This window comes from Anopheles coustani, chromosome 2 (assembly GCF_943734705.1).
Source record: "Anopheles coustani chromosome 2, idAnoCousDA_361_x.2, whole genome shotgun sequence".
Classification (NCBI taxonomy): Eukaryota; Metazoa; Arthropoda; class Insecta; order Diptera; family Culicidae; genus Anopheles; species Anopheles coustani.
In genome coordinates this window covers 29,750,885-29,772,373 of record NC_071289.1, presented here as the reverse complement: position 1 = coordinate 29,772,373, position 21,489 = coordinate 29,750,885, and the positions used below count along the sequence as shown (strand labels likewise).

Sequence of the window (21,489 nt, the reverse complement as noted above, 5' to 3'; positions counted from 1 at the left end):
AGTTGGTTTTTGATTGGTATTTTAACGTAATGCAACGAAAGTTCTAATCTTCTGTAATGACTCCGCTAACTGGATTCTAATTGACCTTAATTGGAATGCAAGTGAAATTATTTCAATCCGTGATAATGCAATCACTCGCCAAGCGTACCTCGATCCTCATTGTTCTCCTATTTTCATGCTGTGTAACCCACACGCATAAATTAGCATGCCCTAGCACACATCTCTGATGCTCGTTTTAATTTAATTCCCAACAATTAGGTCAATGGGTGTTACGGAGGTGGATAACAAAATGCAACATTAAAGTCCTGGAAACTGGTCGTTTTAAACACCGGTTCCGAGCCACTACAATCACTGGAGCAATAACTAATCAAATCACTTGAAAAACAAATACCTTCACAGAGAGATTAGTTCAACAGCTGAATCGGGTGCAGTTCGATAAAGGAGAAAGGCGACCGTAAACTATTTCTTCTCTTCGAAAGGAGAGGAATGAGGTGGGACGGAAACCAAGTGGGAGATCGAGGGGGAACACTTCTGCCACTGTCGCTGACAGTTTGAAGAATTGCCACGCCTTCCGACTGTGACCACACTAAGGTTCGGAGGGTGCTGAAAGTTTCACGTCACAAAGTGTTAAGTCGCTGTGAAACGGTCCCGCATGTGCTTTCAGGAGTAGAGGGAAAAGGCGGCGGGATTATGCACCACTTCGAACACGTTCACTCTCGATTAAGTTGGCTGCACTTTTGTTGAATTAATCTCTGCAAGAAGCCATTCTTCTCGAATGACCTGCCAATGGGTGAGGGAAAGTGATAAAACTTCTCGTCTGCTCCAGTTCATGCGGAAACTTTGCACTTTAAGCCATAGGCACTGATACTCTGCTACATTAGTATGTTGAAGTTTGCAAGAGTAAACCACATTTTATCACAGGAAGATTTTGTGTATGAGCAAAATGAGCGACTCGAACATTACATGGATTTCAACACAACTGTTTGGTGAATGAATAAATATATTTATACGGCTGATATGCGAGGTCACCGAAATTTTTTGGAATTAATTTCCATATTATCCAGATGCAAAACCGCGCCCCCAGCAGTACGGAAAGGGTTTCTCGAGAAATGAGGTAAAACATAAAAAAGCAACTCCCCTCCCTTCGAAAAGATACCCGAGCCCAAAGGAAAACGAAAACAACCCCTAATGCTTCCGTCGCACTGTCCGTTGAGAAAATGGCAGCTTCCACTGAGATGCCCCTGTTTGTTTTTTGCAAGCACACAATGAAAACAAAGCAGGCGCACACACGTACTCAAAGTGGTTGGTGTTGGTAACCCTTTTTTCTCTTCCGACTGGCGCCTCAAGAAAAACAAGATGGTCAACCAAAGTAGCCATATCTCTTTCGTCCCAGTTTTACGAGCCCGGCAAGTAGGAACATTTCACGACGGGGTAGTAAATAGTTAGCTGAATCCACCGGTTTTAGACCGCTCTTGGGTAAATTTTTATGCGTTCGGCAAAACGCGGAGGAAGGGGAGGAAAATAGGAATTTTCGTTCGTCCACAAATTCTCTACAAAGGGCGCGTTTTTATGCGCCAAGGGTGCGCGTAAATCGTTGAATATTAATGCTGACGCGAAGGCTGAGATTGCGCGGAATGTGAACATTCATCTGCTTAAAGCAGTGTTTGGTAAGCAAAAACATGTTCGTTCCCCTAGGACCTCTTCTGGTACCCCAGCGGGCCGTCCGTGTTCGTCCCATCTTAAAGTGGAAAGTTTAAAGTAAATCATCATTGCGGCTTATCGCCGGTCTATCGAAAAGCGGTTTTGCGTTGTGGCAGGCGCGTGCCCCGCTAGACAGGGACCTTAATCTTAACCACGGTTTAATCACGATCGTAAGATGTATTTATCCCGTTTCTTTTGGCAAAATGTGTATCAGGTTGAGAATGTTGTTCCAACAGGCGCGTGATGCTCGTTATCGCAGGTTGTTCCTTTCGGCAATTATCGCTTTCTCGGCACGTACCTTTCCTCGGGCTGCCGCCGGTGAAGTGCTTCCTTTCAAAACATCGAGTAGTCTCTGGAAAAAAAACAAGCGATACAACACTCCACATCAGCCACAGCGCAAATATTTCACCTCGCTGAGGATGGATTTATTTACAATTTCATTTTGGCGCTATATTTACGCGGGGTGATGAAAAAGATTTCTTTTTACCTGCGAAACCGATAAGGTGCTGCGAAACGGACGATGGTGAACCCCAAAGAGCTGCTCATCATTACACGCAACGTGCCAACCAGGTGTATCTAATCCCGTTTTCCACGAAATCGTGTTCCTTTCACCGGTTCGTGGGCTCCGTTTCAAAACTCTGGGCTGAGGGAGATCGGAGGTATCGCGAGAGAGGGAGGAAGGGCGAGGGGGTTTGTGTAACCATTTTTATTTTCCTGACCAGCGAGAGATTTTCACATCATCCTACTTTTTCCGGTTTTTTCCACTTCACCCACTCATCAACTCAATAACTTTGCGCTTCATTTGATATTTTGAACCTCCTTCATCTCTCTTTCTCTGTCTCTCTTTTGCTTCTTTCCACACTTTCCAGGACGAAACACGTTCGGATGAATATCCCGCGGCGACGGCATCGGTTGCTACAAATTGCCACGGTCCCGTGAATCGACACTCTCGTTCGGTTTTTCATCTGTACACGCGTGGCGCGTCTACAAGTTGTTGACAAATTGGAAACCCGCATTTCGGCGCTTGCGGTGGCCTCTTTTGCCCCTGCACTCCAAGGTCTAGTCCGGGTCTAGCGCGTATCGCCCGTAACGCCTTGACCCGGCTCGGAGTGCGTAGAAGCTTTATGCTAACACCGCGGGAGATGCTGGTGGTGACACGCACCGGAAAAGTGTACCATTAGGCCTTGAGGGTGTGCGCGCGTGAAAAATTGCTACCCTCAGCAAAGTCCGGGTTTCCATCGTCCCAGTCGGTCGGCAGCTGCCTCGACGAGCACGTGCGTTTCCGTTCAACAGTTGGTCTGGTCGCGTCTCCGGAGCGAACGGTTTTCCCGACCACACCAAGAGGAGCCCAGCTTCCCGTACGAGCGGAGGGGGAGAGACGGTGGCGACGGGACGCGTCTTTCTTGCCCACCGACCCGAAACCCGATGAAATGAGCCGCTATGTGGACCTACATGATGGCAGCGGCCCGAGGTGACCGGGCAATGTCATCGATATCGTCACGTCATCAGAGCAATCGGAATGAGTTTGATTCACCAAGGTAAGCCGGCCTAGTGGTTTTTATTTGTCGCTGCGTGAGTGCTGGGGCGAGTTGCGTTACCATGTTTCCTTTTATGTCCAGCACAACTGCTCACGCACGCCATGCTGATTGATCTCGCTACCGCCTCCCTCTCTTTCTCTCCATCTCGTGCTAACTCTATCTTGTACCGATTTTTGCAGCATTTACCACTTCAATCGAGTGCAACGACCACTGTACAACACGACGCACCGGGCACCACAGCTCTCCAATGGACCAGTCAGCATCAGTACGACTCCGTTCGGGAGCAACACGATCTACCAGAGCTACATGCCGCAGACCGCATCGCTCGACAGCTTCAACAGTGTGGCCACGAACCCCAGCTTCTCGACCACGGGCGAACCGACGCCACCGCCGACGGTCGGAGCGGCGGCCCCGGTCCCTCCCGGGCCCGCCACGGTCGCCGGGACGCTGCCGTTCACGACGCGCAACCGGCCCGAGGTAGCCACCGACCATCCGGCCGGCGCCACACCGAAGAACAACCATCTAAGTCAAGCTGTGATAGAAAGTGAGCGGAACGACTTTCAGGTGAGTGAAGTGCTTGTGTGTGTGTGAAGTTCTATGGCTCGTTGAATGTGTTCGGCAATTCAGCTTTTGTTTACTTCGTGATAAGAATCGATGTATCGATGAGGCTTACTTTCGTTTGCTATTCATCAACTTTGGGATTTCATTCGAATCTTTCAAAGTGATTTCGAAGTTTTCGATTTTCGAAACCAAAAAGTTGTTTAGTAATCTATTCGCTTAACATGCCTCTGTTAAGCTCATTAAAAGGCCTTCTCTGTTTGAGGGTTGGTATTACACTTTGAGTTTTAATATCAGGACTATCAGCATGTGAATTGTGTGACTTTTCGAAGTGCAAATGTAATCTTAATTTTCCCTGAAATTCTCGGCTGTGATGGTTTGCAAAAGTATAAGTAGCGCGTATCGTATCACTAAGGAGGCCCGTCCTAAAACTAAATGGTGTTTTGTCTAGGGAACCTTTCATGTATTTCATAGTGAAATGACATAGATCCTTTTAAAAAATGTTTCCAATCTGAGCTACATAAATTAATCTGACCTGTATAAATTAATCAGAAATTTTTCAAAAAACTTTCGTTTGCATCAGTGAGTTTTTGCTCCATTTAAGTTAAACACGTCATGTGATCTATTGATAAAGTGTTGAATTGATTGAACTGATGTATTCACGTACTCTGGTAATTAATCAGTAAATTAAGCTACTCGGATCGTTTATGTACGGTATGGCGATTCATTTGGTTAAGAATCACTGTTTCCACAAACGTTGTGTCGCAGAGTAATGACAGCAACGAAAATCCATTCATGGTAGTTAAAATGCTTTCTTATTTAATTTTCATATAAATACCGTAAAGCATTAAGTTGTCTTCTGTCATATGTACTTGGGAAAAGTTGAATTGATTTTGACGACGAAAATGTGTTAAGAAATATGTCTAAAATGTAAAAATAAGAAAATTTTTGAAGCATTTTTATTTCTTCGAGATAATCAATGCATTCAACGGGTCAACCGGGTGGCAATGTTTGTTGTTTCTTTGTATGTTTGTTAGTATGTTTTCTCCTATGTTTGTATGAAAAGGTTGATTGAAATCATGTTTGGGAATTTTCCCTTAGAAGTAAGTTTAGAACTTTAAAATGTTACCTGTTCAACCTGGATAGGAGTATGAGCTTTACAAATGCATATCAACAGACACTAGTTTACGACCTCATTACAGCTCAAATGGTTGATGTTTTTCTCAGATAAGGATGAGTAAACGCATGTTAAATTATATAATTTCTTGTAAACCCGTAACTGTCTACTTATTCAAAACACGAACACCATTATTTCGATCTCCTACCATATCGACTGCTTCGATTCACCTTCACCGTGACGCGTTGGCCGTTGCCGACCTTGCAGTGAAAGGTTAGGTAAAAGAAGTCCATCCACGCCATTACTGGCGCTACTCGACGCATTCTTCTAAGGCAAAACCAGTTGAACGCAGCGAGCTTCTACGGCCGCCTCCGTCGCCGCTAAGTAGCCTCATTGAAGCTCGAGCATCTTTGGTGTTGCTGTCAGCAGTACAGACGCACAAACCTTTAGTGCCAATAATTTACAACCAATTGACCCCCGCGTCGTCTTGAGCACGGGTTTCGTCTGGCAAGCCTAAAGCGATGCGTGCGATTGAAGGCTTTCGCGATGTGCGCTGTATGTTGATTAGTACGAGACCTCCGTGTCGGTTGCGCGAATCGGGTGTTACGCGAAGCGAATTTTGCGACAGTTTTCAGCCACACCGTGACCACACACCTTCGCGAAATGGTAGGCGAGGTTGGCCAGGGAGTGTCGGCGTAAAACACGCGCCTACCTTCGTAATAAATGCATTGATAAAAAATACATGCCCCATCAAATTCGGTCGAATCAATGCTACGGTTGTCCGTGATTCCCCACGGACGATGCATTTTGCAACCAAATGTGAGAAAAGACATAAAGAGTGAAGGAAAGAGAGAGAGGGAGGTGTGTGCAAAACTGAAGGAGTGGACAAACAACAGGCAGGTCCTGATTAGGTTTTGACCGCCGAGTAATTGGGCCCTGGCCCCTGACGGAACATGTGCGTGCGTATGCGTGTGTGTGTGTGTGTGTGTGTGTGTGTGTGTGTGTATGCATTCGCAACGGGGACAGGGTTACCGCGGGGACGGCAAGGGACGTGTTCGGCATTTGAAAATGTAAATCGTCTGATCATCATCATCATCATCACCATCGGCGGAAGCCCACCTCGTGTCGCGCGTTTGTCAAATGGTGGTTGAGTGGGTGGATGGGTGAATGGGTGCAGAAGGGGGTGGTGGGTGGTGGTAGGTGGTGTTAATTTGCAAAATGTCATTTGTGACCACACCACGCTTCGGGCGATCGGGCGAGGATAATGACCTTTTTTCGTTTTTTTTTGTTGGCACCTGAAAACGGGCGGTGTACAACGAAATGTCCCAATTAGTGCGCGTGTGTGTGTTTGTGCGGATGTTTTCGATTTCAAAGACTCTGAAAAACCATGGAAAACTAATCACAAATGTCACACGGATTATATAAAATCAATAATTCATTAAGGATGCGCTTCAGATACAGGAGGTTTGATGTAGCGCAGCATTAGAAATAAATAATGTCAAACATCGACATGAGTAATAAACAATTTATTTGAACAGTATCAATCCAAATGATACACTCTGATGTTATACTGACGTTTTATTTTAAGTCTTAAGTTCATAAAATATTAGCAACCAGCGTATTTCCCGAGCTCGAAACAACTCTCTCCTTTTTTTTATTGTGATACTAAGTTCCGCAGTCGGAAAGGATTTGTACTTTGCTTCATAAAACAAGATTCTTTCTTATTAACATCTCAACACCCGTCGTTCCTCAATGTACTCTATTGTTATCGCTCAATTTTAACCGTCATGCTGCGAGTTGTTCCGTCCTCCCTTTATCTCTCTCTCCTCCTATGTTCCTGCTCGAGCAGCACATTGAACCGAAGGTATTTATTACGCTGACGATTTTTCGTCGCTTTATCAGTGACCATAATGCATAATGAATGGTACATGCTAAGGGTGTTCGTCGCAATGGCGTAACGCTTTAACTGCTATCGCAGAAGCTGTAGAATGAAAGCCTGAGCGATATGTTTAAATAGAGGAGATGGGAAAGAGAGAAAAAGCAGTAGACAGAAAAAAAAACACTTGTCAACTGAGTCCAACAAGCGGCACCTACTTAATGGGCATAAATTACGGCAGCATAAATTGTAGCAAATTTTCATCATCATCATCATCAGCTTCATCCTGGTGGCACGTTGTCCTCGCGCCTTTTTTCCACCGCCATCGCCACAAAGAACCAACGAACATCAATTTGAAAATACCTGTAATCATCATTTGTATGGGTTTATGATAATTTTCCACTTCATGTTTTTGTATTTATATTTTTGCACCTTCTCCACCGTTCTGTACTTTTTTTTTGGCATGGTTCAGCTCTTCGGGAAACCTTTTTTTCCAAACATGACACGCATGACCTCACGGCACAAGGTGTTGATGTAAAGTGAAAAATAATGAAAGCCCACATCCACCCAGGCTGCGGACTGCTGCTTTCTTCCCGTGATCGATCGGTCCAATCCACAAACAAGAGAGAAAAACAACCAAACCAGAACCTTTGCTTCTGGTGGCATTGTGTTCGTACAATGGATGTGGTAATAAATTTTTATTATTTATGTTATGCCGATTTCCGATTTTTCGGGAGTTGTTTTTTTTCCTCACTATTACGGATCAATACATTGTTGTAACACTTGCTTCCCATTCCCGATCCTTCCTTCCGTTTGCAAATTTTACCATTCACAGTGAACTCGCCAGACAGCGAAATATGCTGGAAATCATCACCATAAACGGGGCGGAAAATAATGGCCAGCTTTTATTGGAAGCATCACATTAACAACTCGATTATCGAATATTTATGCTCCGCTGGATGGATTGGGCGTGTTGGCAAAAATGGTTGCGTAAGAACGCGTTTTCTCGAGTTGATGGCCAAACTGTATTAATGGTTTACATTATAAAAAAAAAGAATTAAAAGCGATGCTAAGTTAAGCTCATATCGCACGGTCCTCGATTGGCGTGTTCTGAACACCAGACGATCGCGAAAATTATTAATGAATCACGCGCTAATTGCGCATGCTCGTGACATCATCTCGCATCTGGTGATTTATTGTGCCCGTCCAACCCTCCCAAAAGCTGTCGTTACGGAAGGAGAAACGAAAGTGAATGAAGTGCCGAGACGATGAATGGCGAATGGTTTTTCTTTTTACCAATGTGCCACCTCTGTCGATTCCGGTGAACTGGGAAAGTCAGTTCGTTGTACGCATGATTGTTCGACAAAACAGTCACGCCGATCGAAAAGGAATTTCCCGAGTCAAATTTTCCTTCGCAGTGGCCATGATGTTGGCGGTCGGACTGATGGATACGGAATGACAGCTGCCATCAGCATTGATGAACTCGTTAACGTCTCTCGGAAGGAAGTCGAAAGCTTTCCCCTCGCCGGGATCGCTGGGAGTTGGAAAAACCCAAACGAGGGAGGAAAAATGGATCCAACTCATGGGCCTCTAGGATGCTGTTGGCTTAGAAACCGACGAGCTTTGCATGCTTTAAACGTGAAAAATAGTCAAGAAGCAATTTTCCAGAACGCGTTTATAAAACCATTTCGGGAACTCATCGATGTCATGGAATTTGGAAACTGGTTTGGTTTTTTTTCTCTTCTCCTTCTATCGTTTTAAAGAGGGAAACATTCAACTCTCAGGCCATGGACGGTGGGTTGTTTGTTTTATAGCTCTATACGCGCATAGAGAACGAGTCTGCGATAGCTAAGCTTTCGATACCGATTCGCACACCGTACTTTCCAGCGTTCAACCCGGCACTGTCCTTTTGTTTGACTTGACTTTGCAATCAAGTTTGGCGCTGGGATGGAAAAATCTTTTTCCATTCACGACCTGCATGAAGTCAACATGCCGGGAACCAATTTCCTCTCGGTGGTTTGAATGTTTTTCGAATGTATTAACAGAAGTAAAAAATAAATACCCAACAACGGTTAAGCATTCGAAAGGCTCTGTAAGAATTTGATCAAGATCTTAAGCCTCTTTCAGGAACATTTCACGATGAAGTTCAATTGGCTCGAAGTAAACATGACGAAAATAAGTCCTATATCCTGATGGAAAAGGCAATCGTATTGATCGATCGATATGAATTTGATATCACATCGCAGACATTGAGCTTAAAAACGGAGAAGTAATAGATTGAATTAACATCAGCTTCATACGATCTGCTTCAGCTTAAAAGTTGATTGTTCATTAGCAACGAATTACTTTGAATTCAATTATGTTTTACCTTTTCAGGGAGTTTGGATAGTTTGTTGTGATTGATAAGTTCTGTTTTATTTGAATTTATTGCGATTTACTAAATCGCATCATTGTGCGAAAAACTGTAAAAATTTACGACCTTTGAAAGACATGGGTTGATCTGTTGCAAAAGGTCGATGAAATCGGTAGCTTTTGAAAATGGTTTCAAATAGCCAACTTTTCCCACATTTCCACAATCTGTTTTGTTTACCTTTCAAGCCATAGCCGCCCCGGCTAAAAATAGTCATACTTTCGAAGGGTTTCTACACATTACTCCGGATATGGTTTCACGAAGACTAACCCGGCGGCGCTGCGAAGATGAGCTTTCAATAAATTTCTAAACATGTGGGAGGGATGTGTGTTTCCCGGAAAAGGCTGGAAAACTTTACACCCGCCCATGGCTTCTGGTGAAGTACCGGCGTGTAGGCAATTTGCACCCGGGGAAAAAGCTACATCCGGTCCTTCGTCGACGCCGAAGCGTTTCGCTGTTTTGCGTCCATCAGTGATGACGTGGGATAATACGTCACCTTCGTCAGTGTCCCCGCGTCTCTCCACCGTCGTACGTACGAGCAATACGCCCGCCTAACCTCTAACGACGCGTTCGAACATGGTTTGATTGAAAATGCGTCCGGAGTGTTTCTCGGGAAATTACAACCGATCGGCCTGGCGTCAAGCAGTTTGAGGCGATTGATTACCGTGCGGGCGGTATCGGCAGGAACCGAAACATGCCCGTTCCGTCACCCGTTACTCGACACCTCCCAAAGCCCCTCCAATGCAGCTGGGGAGCGGTGTTCGTTTATGTTTTTCCTACGCACCCTTTGCCACACGTGGTAGCTCTGCTGTCGAACGAGCGCTGAACGATTTCAATTTACGCGCCATTGGCAGTTTCATTCATCATATTGTTGTGGCTTCCAGCAATCCTGCTCAGCAGTACGGTGCAGACCGTCCGTGGGCGGCCGTCGGTTGTCCTTGTTCTCACTTCGAGCGACACTTTTCGCTAACCTCTCGACGGCGATCGATCGAACGTCGTGGATCGTCGTTGTGGGCGCGCTGGAAAATCGGTCGGGAAAATTGCACCAATCACGGCCATTGTTGTGTTTGGTTGTTGAAGTTGCGCCCCGCTTGAGTTTCCACATCTGTCGCATTGCCCTCGTATGAAATTAACTTTAATGATCATTTACATCTAGTGTAGTTAAATTTAAAGGAAGACATGAATAAGCATGTCATTTAACTAACCGTAAAAGTCATGCTAGTGTTTATATAAAATGTGTGTATGTTTATGAAGGCATAACAATCAACACACACTGGATGTGTTGGTACTTATCGTCCATTTGTGAAAACCTCCATCGTCAGAGCCTCGCCAGCATTAAGAAACATGGTCGTGCTCCCACAAATTGGACACAAACTAGGTTCCTTCAGTCATACTTATCGGTATGTTTATATTTGCCTTGCAACGGTATGCACTCCTACCATCCTCACTTGCACTTGGGCTCAAATTAACATCCCATTCAAAACTCATCGGGCGGAAATGCTTCCATCCCAACGAGCGACCCCATACAAAGGGAGGCATAAATTTGAGCACATCATATTCCTACACCTTTGTGTGAGGGTGTTTTTTGTTGGAATAGCACGTGGTTTATTAGGAATATTACCCTTCTAAATGCTTTCTATACATCGCACCGCAGTACGCCACCAATTGCACTTACCATTCATACGACCTGCAGATGGCAGATGTCTCAACGACGTTGCTGTCCTTGCCGGCCCTTGTGCCGTAGAAGTTCCCAACACTCGTCCCTAGTTATCGCCCACCCACCGTAATCTTTTGACATTTTCCAAACGGTCTAGGATGAGCTGAGATTTTGTAGAACCGCTTTGAAAAGGCGCTTTTGCCGACGGATGGAGGGCGGGGTAGGGTGAGGACTTTCCCAGACGAATTAGTTGCCACGGACACCAGCCCGTGTTATGTTTTCTATGGAACTCATTAACGGTTCACGTGGTTTGTGTTGGATTATTTTAATGCTCGGCTGGAGCCAGGATCTAGTTAAGTGTGTCCCCGTGGACGGTTGGCTTTTGGCCTTTGAAAGTGTAGATTCAATGGAAATCTCACGTTAATTACCGTATTTCACGAATACTGTTGTGCTGTTGTTCACCAAGATTATTTACATGGAATTGAGGATGTGCTCTACTTTATTTTAAATGAGAGCTAGAACGCAGTGATACATTTTTAAATTTTCATGCTACATGGTTTTATCTACCTTACTTTAATTTAAAGGGATTTTAGTTGTTTAAAATACTTTCCTTTTTCAACCTTCACCGCTTTTAGCATTCTTTGAAAGCTGTCATTGAATAAGAACAAAATTTAACTTAATTTGATTTAAGAAATAACACATCAAAAAAATCTACCATTAATGTTGGGAATTCGTTGGGTTCTCCAACCCTTAAAATGTAGAAAATTCTTAGTTTGAAGCATTCATCGGGTTTAGCCTTCAGTAACAAAAAACTCGAGGGAAACTTTGTTTTCGCTCATATTTCTGCAGAAACTTTCATGATAATCAATCCTTCAATCACTTGGGAATGTCCATCATATCAACTGAACCGACTTTCTGAATTCTTATTGCTATTTGTTTCCACTTCCGCCTGAATCCCCGTTGGTTAAGCATTCAACAAAAGATGAGTTATCGTTTCCGCTTTGCAAGACTGCACAATGCACCGGCACCGCCAATTACGAACAGGAGCCCGCAAACCATTGCTGCACGGAGATAATTTCCCATGCACACGCTCCAACCGACTCCAACGGTGGCTGCACTTGACGCCATTTGAGCCACGATAAGAAGCCACCGAATTTGGGACTCCTGGAGTTGGCTGACAGTATGCCGGAACGTCCCATTCCTTCACGGCGTGTCACGAGCCACCCAGGACCTAGGTTTGGGAAAGGATCCAGGAACTTCCTGCTACTCACTTCACAACTATACGTTGCCCGTCAAACGAGTGGTTTGCAAGCGACGGTCTCAATTTTCCGTGTCGCACTTTCTCGCTTTATCTTTGACTGTAGGCGAAACTGTACTTGATCCTAGCTGATGAAGATTAATGTTCCGCTGTTTGCGTTCGGTTTTGCGCCAACTGCTATCACCTTTTTTCATCCTACCCAGTAAGCTTTCCCCGTTCCGCTTCTTCGCCCGTCTACTTCTTCCGAGTGAGTGAGCGTGTGGGTGTTTTTTGCCGCAAATTGTTTGCAGGTGGTGACCATGCCATCGCAACCGAGCTGGCAAAATAAGAAAAGTGATCCGATGGCGAATGGTAAGACATTCTACGAAGGATGAACGAAGGAGAATATTGTCTTAAGGAAACGCTTTCGTTTCTTTTCCGTTTCTCTCAGCCGGCCGGTTTTCCACGAGCGCACTGTTTTCCGTCGGGCTTCGATAGTTCGTCACACTTGCGTCGCTAATCGATGAAATGTGATTGGAACGTGGAAGGAATTGGGAGCGACCGTGGCGTCACATTTTCGCGTGACGAATGCCTTACGCAAGGCGGAGGGTGGGTGCGAAAAACAACAGTAAAGCACCGGAAAAGCAAACCATGCTATTGACCGAACCAATCGATTCCGAAACGCGTCCTCAAGCGTTAATTGTGTGTGTCGTTCGACTCGGCTGGAAGCAAACAGTGGTGGATTTCCCGCGAGCTTCGGAGGGGGTTGGGAAAAATTGTCCAACCGAGTGGGGGGAGTGGAAAAGAATTGAACTGAACCGAATAACCGCCGGCCCATTACCGCGCCGTGGTTGTGCTTTCTTTTCGTCTCGATTTCCCCACCCGCACAAACGATCCTTTCAACGCACTCATCCGTTTTGGCGGTTGCTTTGCTTGGCTGTGTCCCCGTGTGTTTGTGCGCGATGGTGCGATTGTGTGATCGTTTGCGGTAAATAAACTCCCCTACCGAAAGGGCTCGGCCCAGCCGCGAGGTGCTGGTGGGTTTGTCATTGATTTTCCGGGCGCCAGAGCGGCGCGCACATTGTCGCTTTTCCGGCCGCGGTTCGCAAGGTTGGACGCGGCAGGACTTTCCCCAGACACAGGCCGTAAGCCGATTGATAGCCGGTTGAAGTGTGCGGCACTGAGTGATATAACATTCTCGCAATGCGAATGAATATTAGGAACTACTTTGCGAAGAATGAATGTTTAAACTTGACTTTGAATACATTTTATAAAAGGGTAATGAAAAATAAATCTCGAAATCAGAAATCATGATTGCTATATAAATATTTTAACCTCACAAAATAAACCCCTACTATTCAACAATCGCAAGCGAAATAAAACAAAAAGCAGCGAGCCAAAAGTTCAATCCGTTTTTAATCGATCGATTGTTTCCCGCCCATTGTCATTGAAAATTCGGTTGTCAAAGAAATAAACAAATTCAGCACTTTTTCAAACAACTGTCGGCTTTCCTCCCTACACACTTTACAATCCGCTGGCTGGCTGCCGCTGGCTTTTCTCCGGCTCAACAACGCTCCGGCACCGATCCGCCCAGTTTGATATGCTCTTGAGGTTGGGCCGAAACGCCGGTGAAAGTATTGTTCCGAGTCAGCTTCTTAACTTTCCAACGAAACCGAATCCGCTTTTCACCGCGTTGCGCCATCCTTTTATTCCCAGCCAACTGGCAAAACGGCAAAAGGAAAAGCCCCTCCAGCCAGCGGGAGTCCTGCTTGACCCAAAAAATCCTGGCAACCGGTTTTTGTGCTGCTTGCTGTTACCGAAAAGTCGCCCAAAAAGTCGCAAAGTTTCCGCCACTGTCACCGTTTATTTATCTGTCCGTCTGTCTCTTTCGGAGTTGAGTTCTTCGCCGGTTCGGGTTCTTCGGACTTCCACAAGCGCGACAAAATGCAGACCATCCTTTTCCAGGGAAAAGAAAACCCAGGCGTGAGTGAGGGAAGAAAAATTACTGAAGAAAAGTATAAAATATTATCCCATTCCGTTCGCGTTGGCCAGCGACCAGCATTTTGTGCAGTAGCCTCGACTTTCCCGAGCTGCTTCGCGCTCGTCCGTATGCGTTTCCATTCCCTCGACCGTAATCGTAAATCATTTCCAAATTTAACCGTTTCGTTCGGGCTCCGTACGCGATCGCCGATGGAAATCCTTTCGGATCGCAAGCGAGATATTTTGTTCGAACAAAATTCCCTGAAGAAGAACCGAGGGAAAATCTGCAAACTGACCTCACCACACCGACACGTGTGGGGCGTCCTGTTTCGACCTCACATCCCGTTCGGCAATGGATTCGTGAATCACTCACGAATTTCCTTCCCTACTCGCCAGCCAAGCGAACGGATCTCGCTGTTAGTTGGTCAACCTCATACGATGGAGCCGAGGTGCTTGCTCCCAAGAATGCGTCGGCTTGCTTTCCGACAACGATGTATGGGATCAATGCTACGCTCCTCTGTTTACCAGCAGTAAAGATGTCAACCGTCTCGACGTCCTTCCGGTGCCCACCGAACGCCCACGTCGACAAACCAAAGGAACGATGGTGCGCTAACAAAACTGTCCAAATTCCAATACCGTTGCTCGGTGGAATGTTTTCCCGAGCGAAGCGAAAAGAAGAGCAGAAATCCTGCCTTAAAAAGGCAGCTCAAAACCACATCGCTAAGCTCGCTAATCCCACGAAGGATCATAACCATAGAAAAAGGGGAGAGAGAGTGCGAAAGAAGGAGAGAAAAGCCACCGAAACCGATACCAAAACCAAACCCGAGGACCAACTGGGTGGAAAATTATGATCGCTACGGGTTGGAGTTGACTTGCAAACGGTTATTGCATTGGTAGGTTGGCATTAGGGACCGCTTTTCTTGCACAATCTTAAATGCATCTTAATTTAGCTCTAAGTGCCATCCACTACGCGGCGGGGAGATATCCGCGGATCAGTGTCGAAATTTCGCTCGTGATTGGACAACCGATGAGCTGTGGCATTCCTATCGGGCTTTTCCCCGAAAGGTGCCAAGCGTGAAATGGAAGGCGTTTCGAGATGATTCGAAAGCGTAAAACAAACAACCACATCAATCTAAGTTCTCCGTCGAACACTCGGAGTTTATTCGGGTTGATGAACTCCTGTAGCGAGATTCTTCGGTGTAATTAGTTTCGATGCTGTAGGTTAATCAATTTGCAGATTAATTGATGCTCCCGAAAAAGAGAAGCAGAACGGATGCCGATGCTGCCGACACGGAAGACGGAAGACGCATCCCGGGGCAAATAAATCGCACCAAAGGAAATCGGTCGGTGTCGGTGTAAATTAAACGGTTTTCACGCGTTCCTTTTTTGTCTCGCACGAGGGAAATGGTTGCCAAGCAGAAGCAGGCGAAGGCTTTTAATGAATAGAAAGCCCTGACGCTCTAACGCTGATGGAAGCCTGCAGCATGCCAGGGAAAATTACCCGTTGCTTCGGCCACCCAAACCACACACCACCCCCCGGGTAGGAAATAAAAGAAGCTCCCGTTTCTGGTGGTGATGGAAAGTTTCCTCTTATTTTGCTATTTGTTTTGGATCTGACTCTGGCTTTTACTGGGGTGTTTTTTTTTGTTTTTCCCTTTTGCTTTCCAACCCGAACCGGTTCCTAGGGCAACCGCAACCGCAAGTTGGGAGGAAAAAAAAACTTCTCGATTCAATTAGAAGTTTTGCTTCCTAACCTAAGTCACCACCTCTCCCTAGAGTGCTCGAGTAATGTTTGAAGGGGCTCCCACATGCACACACACACACATACCGAAGCGCTGACATAAGGGTCACATTTATTCAAATGGCGTCATGGGAAAGCTTTCGAAATTTTCCCACACAGACGGTTCCTGCTGGCGTCCGGTTTTGTTCGTGGTTCCCAGTTGCGATGACAGGACACGTTACGGAGGCACTTCGGTCTTGCACCATTTTACGATAACTACGCTTCGTGGGTTGCAGTTGCAGGGTGCCGGAGAAAACACGTGCACCGATATGGGCTTTGTAGATGGTTTTTGGTGGAAGTAGGGGCTGCAGGCAATGGGACATTTCATCCTCCATTGGCTACAATCAAGGATGATAAATATTAAGCCATCTCGTACGAGCCGTAATGGATTCCGATTTCTACCGACCGCTGACGATGGCGTGTGGTTTTTCGTTTCACATTTTATGCCCAACGTAGCGTCGTTACGAACCCGGAGCCCCAATTTCTTTACCTCATTTGATTGGTATTTGTTTAAAACATTTCTTAAGCAAGTCAAATCTGCTCCAAGAACAGTTGTGTGGTGTGTTTTTTGGCAATGAAGACAAAAATCAATGTTACGTTCAATCTGCCTGGAGCAAAATTGATGCCATTTTTCAATTTCAAACGTATATCAGCCCCGCTTGGTGTTTGTACCAGTCTTCTCACTTGCTCCAAATTGTTGCCAACCTCTACGCAAAGTCCTCTCATTGTGTGCATGCAATTTCGTCCCCGGTTGTGTTTCGAAAAGAGTGTTTCACCACGTTAAAACCGGGTCAGAAACCAAAGACGGCTGGGACATTCACCGGTCGATCCCGGTTTTGGACGAGTAGAATCTGGGCTGATGGATCGACCAAGTGGGCCGGCGGGAGGCTGCAGGTTTCCGGTCTCCGGCCTCGTCAAACACAAGGGCATGCATGTTTTGTTATCCTTTTTCCCGCCGACCGCCGTCCTACGGCGCAAAGGTTTCAAGGATAAACGTTAGTTGAAGGAATAAAAAAGAATACATACGCCCCTTCACCACCACTCCGGATGGAAAATTTCTCCTTGAGGGCCTGGAAGGATAAACCGGCGCGTTCGGAGTTTTGTCATTTCTGGTTCGCTTTTCATCGGCATGGCGTTGTTGTTTTTACAACCCTACGCCCTTTCTGTTCGCCATAACAAAAAAAAAAAAGACAACACCATCACACGGGCGGCCCAATGGGTAGACTCTTCCCAGTGTCAAGGCAACGGCTTTATTTGCATACACACTCCCACATACACACACAGGATGTCGCCCCGGTGACGACGCGAGACGCACACATTATTTCCATAATAATCGATGAGCACATTTTTCAGCTTCACGCGTAATAGGATTTTTCCGGTCGAGAGCCCTTTTTTCGCCGGTGAGATGCTCTGTTTTTCTTCCTACCGCGTGATCCTCTCGACTGCTGCCGGCTCCATCGTGCCAATTTGGTTCTCTTTCTTTTTATTGCCTTCCCGTCTCAGTATGAAATCAGTCGAAGCGGATAATGTTCGCTGCGGAGATAAGAAAAATCAGAAATTCAAATGATTACTGTTGGTGCTGGTGGATCTTTAAAAAGATGTGTGATATGTAACGATTTTTCACGATGGAATCAAACCTGGCGTTTTCTTTGAATGATTTTATTTTCGTTTCTGATATCAATGATTAAACCAATGTCTTTAATCAGAGTTTTTTTTTATGTTAAGCCTTAGGAATCTTGATTACCCTTCACGTGTGTCGATTTGTTTCTGTTGCTGTTTCCTTTTAAAGTTTTCTATCGTTTACATGTTTAAAGCACGAATGTGAGTATTAATACTAATGTTCCATTGTATTCTAAATTATGGATTGAATTTTAACTGTCCTGCTTCCTCCACGACCCAATCATAGCATCATGTGAACATAATGTTCTCTGAATATGGCGAGTATGTTGCTCTTTGTTATGTCACCATAAACTCATTACTAACGTTGTAGGGGAAAGTCGGGCGAAAATGAGCTACTGTGAGCAAACACATTTTTTATTTATTGGGGTATGAGCAAACACATTTTTATCGAAGAAATAAATCAAATTACATATCAGATTTAAATCTTTGATTTAAATAGTCGATACGAAGAATCACATCAATACAAATTTTCATCAAATTTCTTTGCCTCACACGTTACAATCAAACAGGTTATTATCAAGTATCGATATTTTTAGCAGCAAATAAGACAAATAAATGATTTCGCTAATTCTTGCATTCTACATAAAAATTGTTTTAACAGGCAACCACTGATGTGTTGCCAGATACCTTAATCTTCAAATCGAAATAAAGCGGCCAAACTAACAAAATAAGTTCAAGGTGACGCATTGTATGCCTCATGTAAATAATGTCGTGATCGGTATTAACGGTCGATTCCACCTCCTTTAATTTTAATCTTGCTTGTGTAATCTGTTTACTATTTTTTGTACGATATTTTGATGAGGTTGCGTGAATTTTAATATAACGTCAAAGGTTTATAATGGCTGATGAAACATCTATTTTTTTCATCATTTTTTGGATCGGGCGCACATTTGATTTATGAAATCATTGTTATTAAAATTAATCTGGATCGATTGTGCTTGGTTAATGTAACTGTGGGTCTTTAAAATTGGCTTAATCTTAAAAATATAAGATTGATTAATCAAACCGTTAGATTTCGGGGTGTTTTCGTGAATGAGCTAAAAATATTTTATTTACTTAGTGATGCATTTTACCTTATCTTCCCTTGCCTATTTTTCGTTTCGTGTCACTGTTCTTGTTGAACAAACCACTGTCCATCAGCTGCTGGTGAACGGACATCAAAACACGACGTCAAACACAACGTCCCCGGAACCAACGACCGGTTTTCGAGTGCAGTACCACGCATTGAAAATGCAACAAATTACCATTTGTTCATGTGACCCCCGTAGCATTGCACCGATCGTCAGCCGAAGCCTCGTTTTTCGCATGTCGCTTGCCGATTGGTACTATCATAAAATTTGCATCATCCCCCACCGGAGCATACCGACGCTCTGTGGCGAGCATAAATACACAAGAGCGAGGAAAAAAAGATCCCTGGTGGCCTCCGTGTTGCGCATGTTTCCTTCACGTTTTACATGACACGACGAGACACGTTTACGCCGGTCCGAGGCTGATTGGTGTGATGAATTTATCGTTGATTGCCAATCGACTACCGGGCCGGTATTATGTTGTTCCTTCACCGTGTACACTGCGTAGCAGTTGTAGGCCGATGGTCGAGGCCCGCTCGAAGGTCAACCGCGCGACCGAAAGGTAAATATTGACCATCCTGGGGAGTGGAGCGGGGGGGGGGAGGAGGTGGAACAAAAAAAAAGAAACAAAATACATAACCTTTCCCGCCCATCGAAGGGTGCGCCCGGACGCGGAGTTCGAGCGTTGGTTTCGATTTCGTCCAGTCGCCGACGGTTCTCGGTGACAATTTTCCTGATGGCACTGACACCAGCGACCGGCGCAGGTCATGCGGAAGATAATGGAAACTGTCCTTGCAGTGGTGAAAACGACAACATCACTAAACAAAACTCCTGCGAAAGATCCTTGACTTGGACGTTGGCAAGGAATAAAAAAATCCAAGTCCTTTCCGCGCCGTACATTTTCGGTTGCTGGAGGATAATTAACTTCCGGGGCCTGGTAATTTAACAGCACATTTTGTTTTATTTTGCTGCCCACCCGCACAGTTTGCATTTCCGCGGCACGCCTGACCGCAAAACCCCCCAATTAAGGACAACAAGAAAAGGATGCGACCGAACCGACGAGAGACAACGGTCAAAACACGAACGTGAACAGAGACCAGCAGTTCATTCTGTTTCCCCAGGAGTGTGTTTGAATGTGTATTTGTGTGTGTGTATTTGTGTACTACTGTAGTAGCGAAAGAGGCACCTTAGTGCACTCGGTAGCCTCTCCGGTCATTTGTGGTCATTAAAACGTCGAACTTTGCGACCAAAGCATGCTACAATATGGCGGCTACGCTGGCTCACCCGGACGAGTTGGCCGTTTGTGGCAGTAGCCGTGGTTAGGAAGGAAGAAACAGCGGGACAACAAACATAACCTTTGCCTCCTAACCTCCTTTCCGCCTCCCTAACTCTGGCTAATACCACCGTTGAAGTCGTTTGCTTTTAATTACTCCCCGGAACGTCCCTGTCCCTCGGAGCCCTGGCAGGACTTGCGTGACCATTTAGTGTTCCCTCTTCGGCCGCGCCGTGCCAAACATCGCGGTCGGTGTGGCCGAACCGATAGGGACCACCACACACAGAGCCGATTATTAATAGTTGCTGGTGCTTCATCGTATCGCCGCTAAATTGGTTCGTGCCGGTCGGAGGGAAAAGTGACCGAAGCTGACCTCAACGAAGCAGTATTTACATGTAGAAACCCTTCAACGGCATGTACTGGGATTATGGAAAAGTTAAATCAAAATGTCAAATATTATCGCAACAGCTGAAAATGTTTTAAAAAGTGCTTTCGTATAACAAAATGATTGTTTCGGATTATTTCACTCTTCGCCAGAAAGTTAAAAAAGTTATGGTTTCGTCGTGCGTACAATGTGTAGGATTTACGGAAATTATTGTTACTAAGCATTTATTTACAAATGGTTTATCGTATGATTTTTGTATCAGAGACCTCATACACACCTTAGTAGTATTTGACATAAAAAACTATGTATCTTTTTATCTATTTATAAATCTAAATAGAAAAGGAAAAGTGGTAAATAATAATTCAACAAAGTTTGTTCGTAAATTTGTTTCATTATTTGTGTTCAGTTTAGTTTATGGCATCGAAAAGACCGTGAAAATAAACCAAATTTACGGCTGACTGTTCCTCTCGATGTTTTCTGAGTAGTTTTTAGCAGATACTTTGAAAAGTTAATCTGAAGGGTTAATTTCATCACAAATATATGTGTAATATTCTGTTTCATTCGAAAATGAAGTGAAAAGTGTAAATCGTACATTAATATCGTATAACGATAATAAATCGTGGGCCATCCTGTGTAGAGCCACAACTTTCAAACCCCGTACTTTCCTTAGATTAAAAACTTATGCAGAATTTATTCATTGCAGCACATGTTTTGACTGCTTGCCAAAACAACCGTGACACCCAACAGATATGCGTGCAGTTGCGAATACATCGGAATTAATTAATTAATTAAAGCTCAATTTGTAAAAGCGTCAGCACACCGTGACGACACGGTGACACGCATGCACCAGCGAATGCAACGGCCCGATGCAACGGCGCATGATGCTCCTATCTTCCAATGCAAGTACTCGTTCACCCTCACCGAAATGTAAGACACCCGATGGATGGAAGGACCGAAATGATGTCTAATATTTTCTCTCCCCTTTCGGCGCCCCCCACCGGCCCGGTTTAATCCACCGTCTAACCATCATTTAATGGACTTATCTACCCGCATCGAGGCATCCCCTCTTTTTTTTTGTCGACGCACGGGGGAGTACGATCGACGTTAAGTTTTATTACAACTTACTGCCACCATCGCGTTATGGCGTCACATTGCGTCGCTGTTAATTATTGGACAACAACAATTCCACCTCTCGTTGGAACGCGGGTGTTCTGGCTTCTGTTGTTTTTC

The 21,489-nt window shown here is 45.0% G+C and overlaps 1 protein-coding gene across 1 annotated transcript in view; it reads left to right on the top strand.

Annotated features, from left to right (window-relative positions):
- Window positions 1-3,141: 3,141 nt before the first annotated feature.
- Window positions 3,142-21,489, top strand: part of LOC131264186 (cyclic nucleotide-gated cation channel subunit A) — a 47,006-nt gene continuing 28,658 nt past the window's right edge. Inside the window, exons 1-2 of the mRNA XM_058266474.1 lie at window positions 3,142-3,239; window positions 3,419-3,803. Of these exons, the coding sequence (XP_058122457.1) occupies window positions 3,142-3,239; window positions 3,419-3,803 (483 nt within the window). The remainder of the gene's footprint in view (window positions 3,240-3,418; window positions 3,804-21,489) is intronic.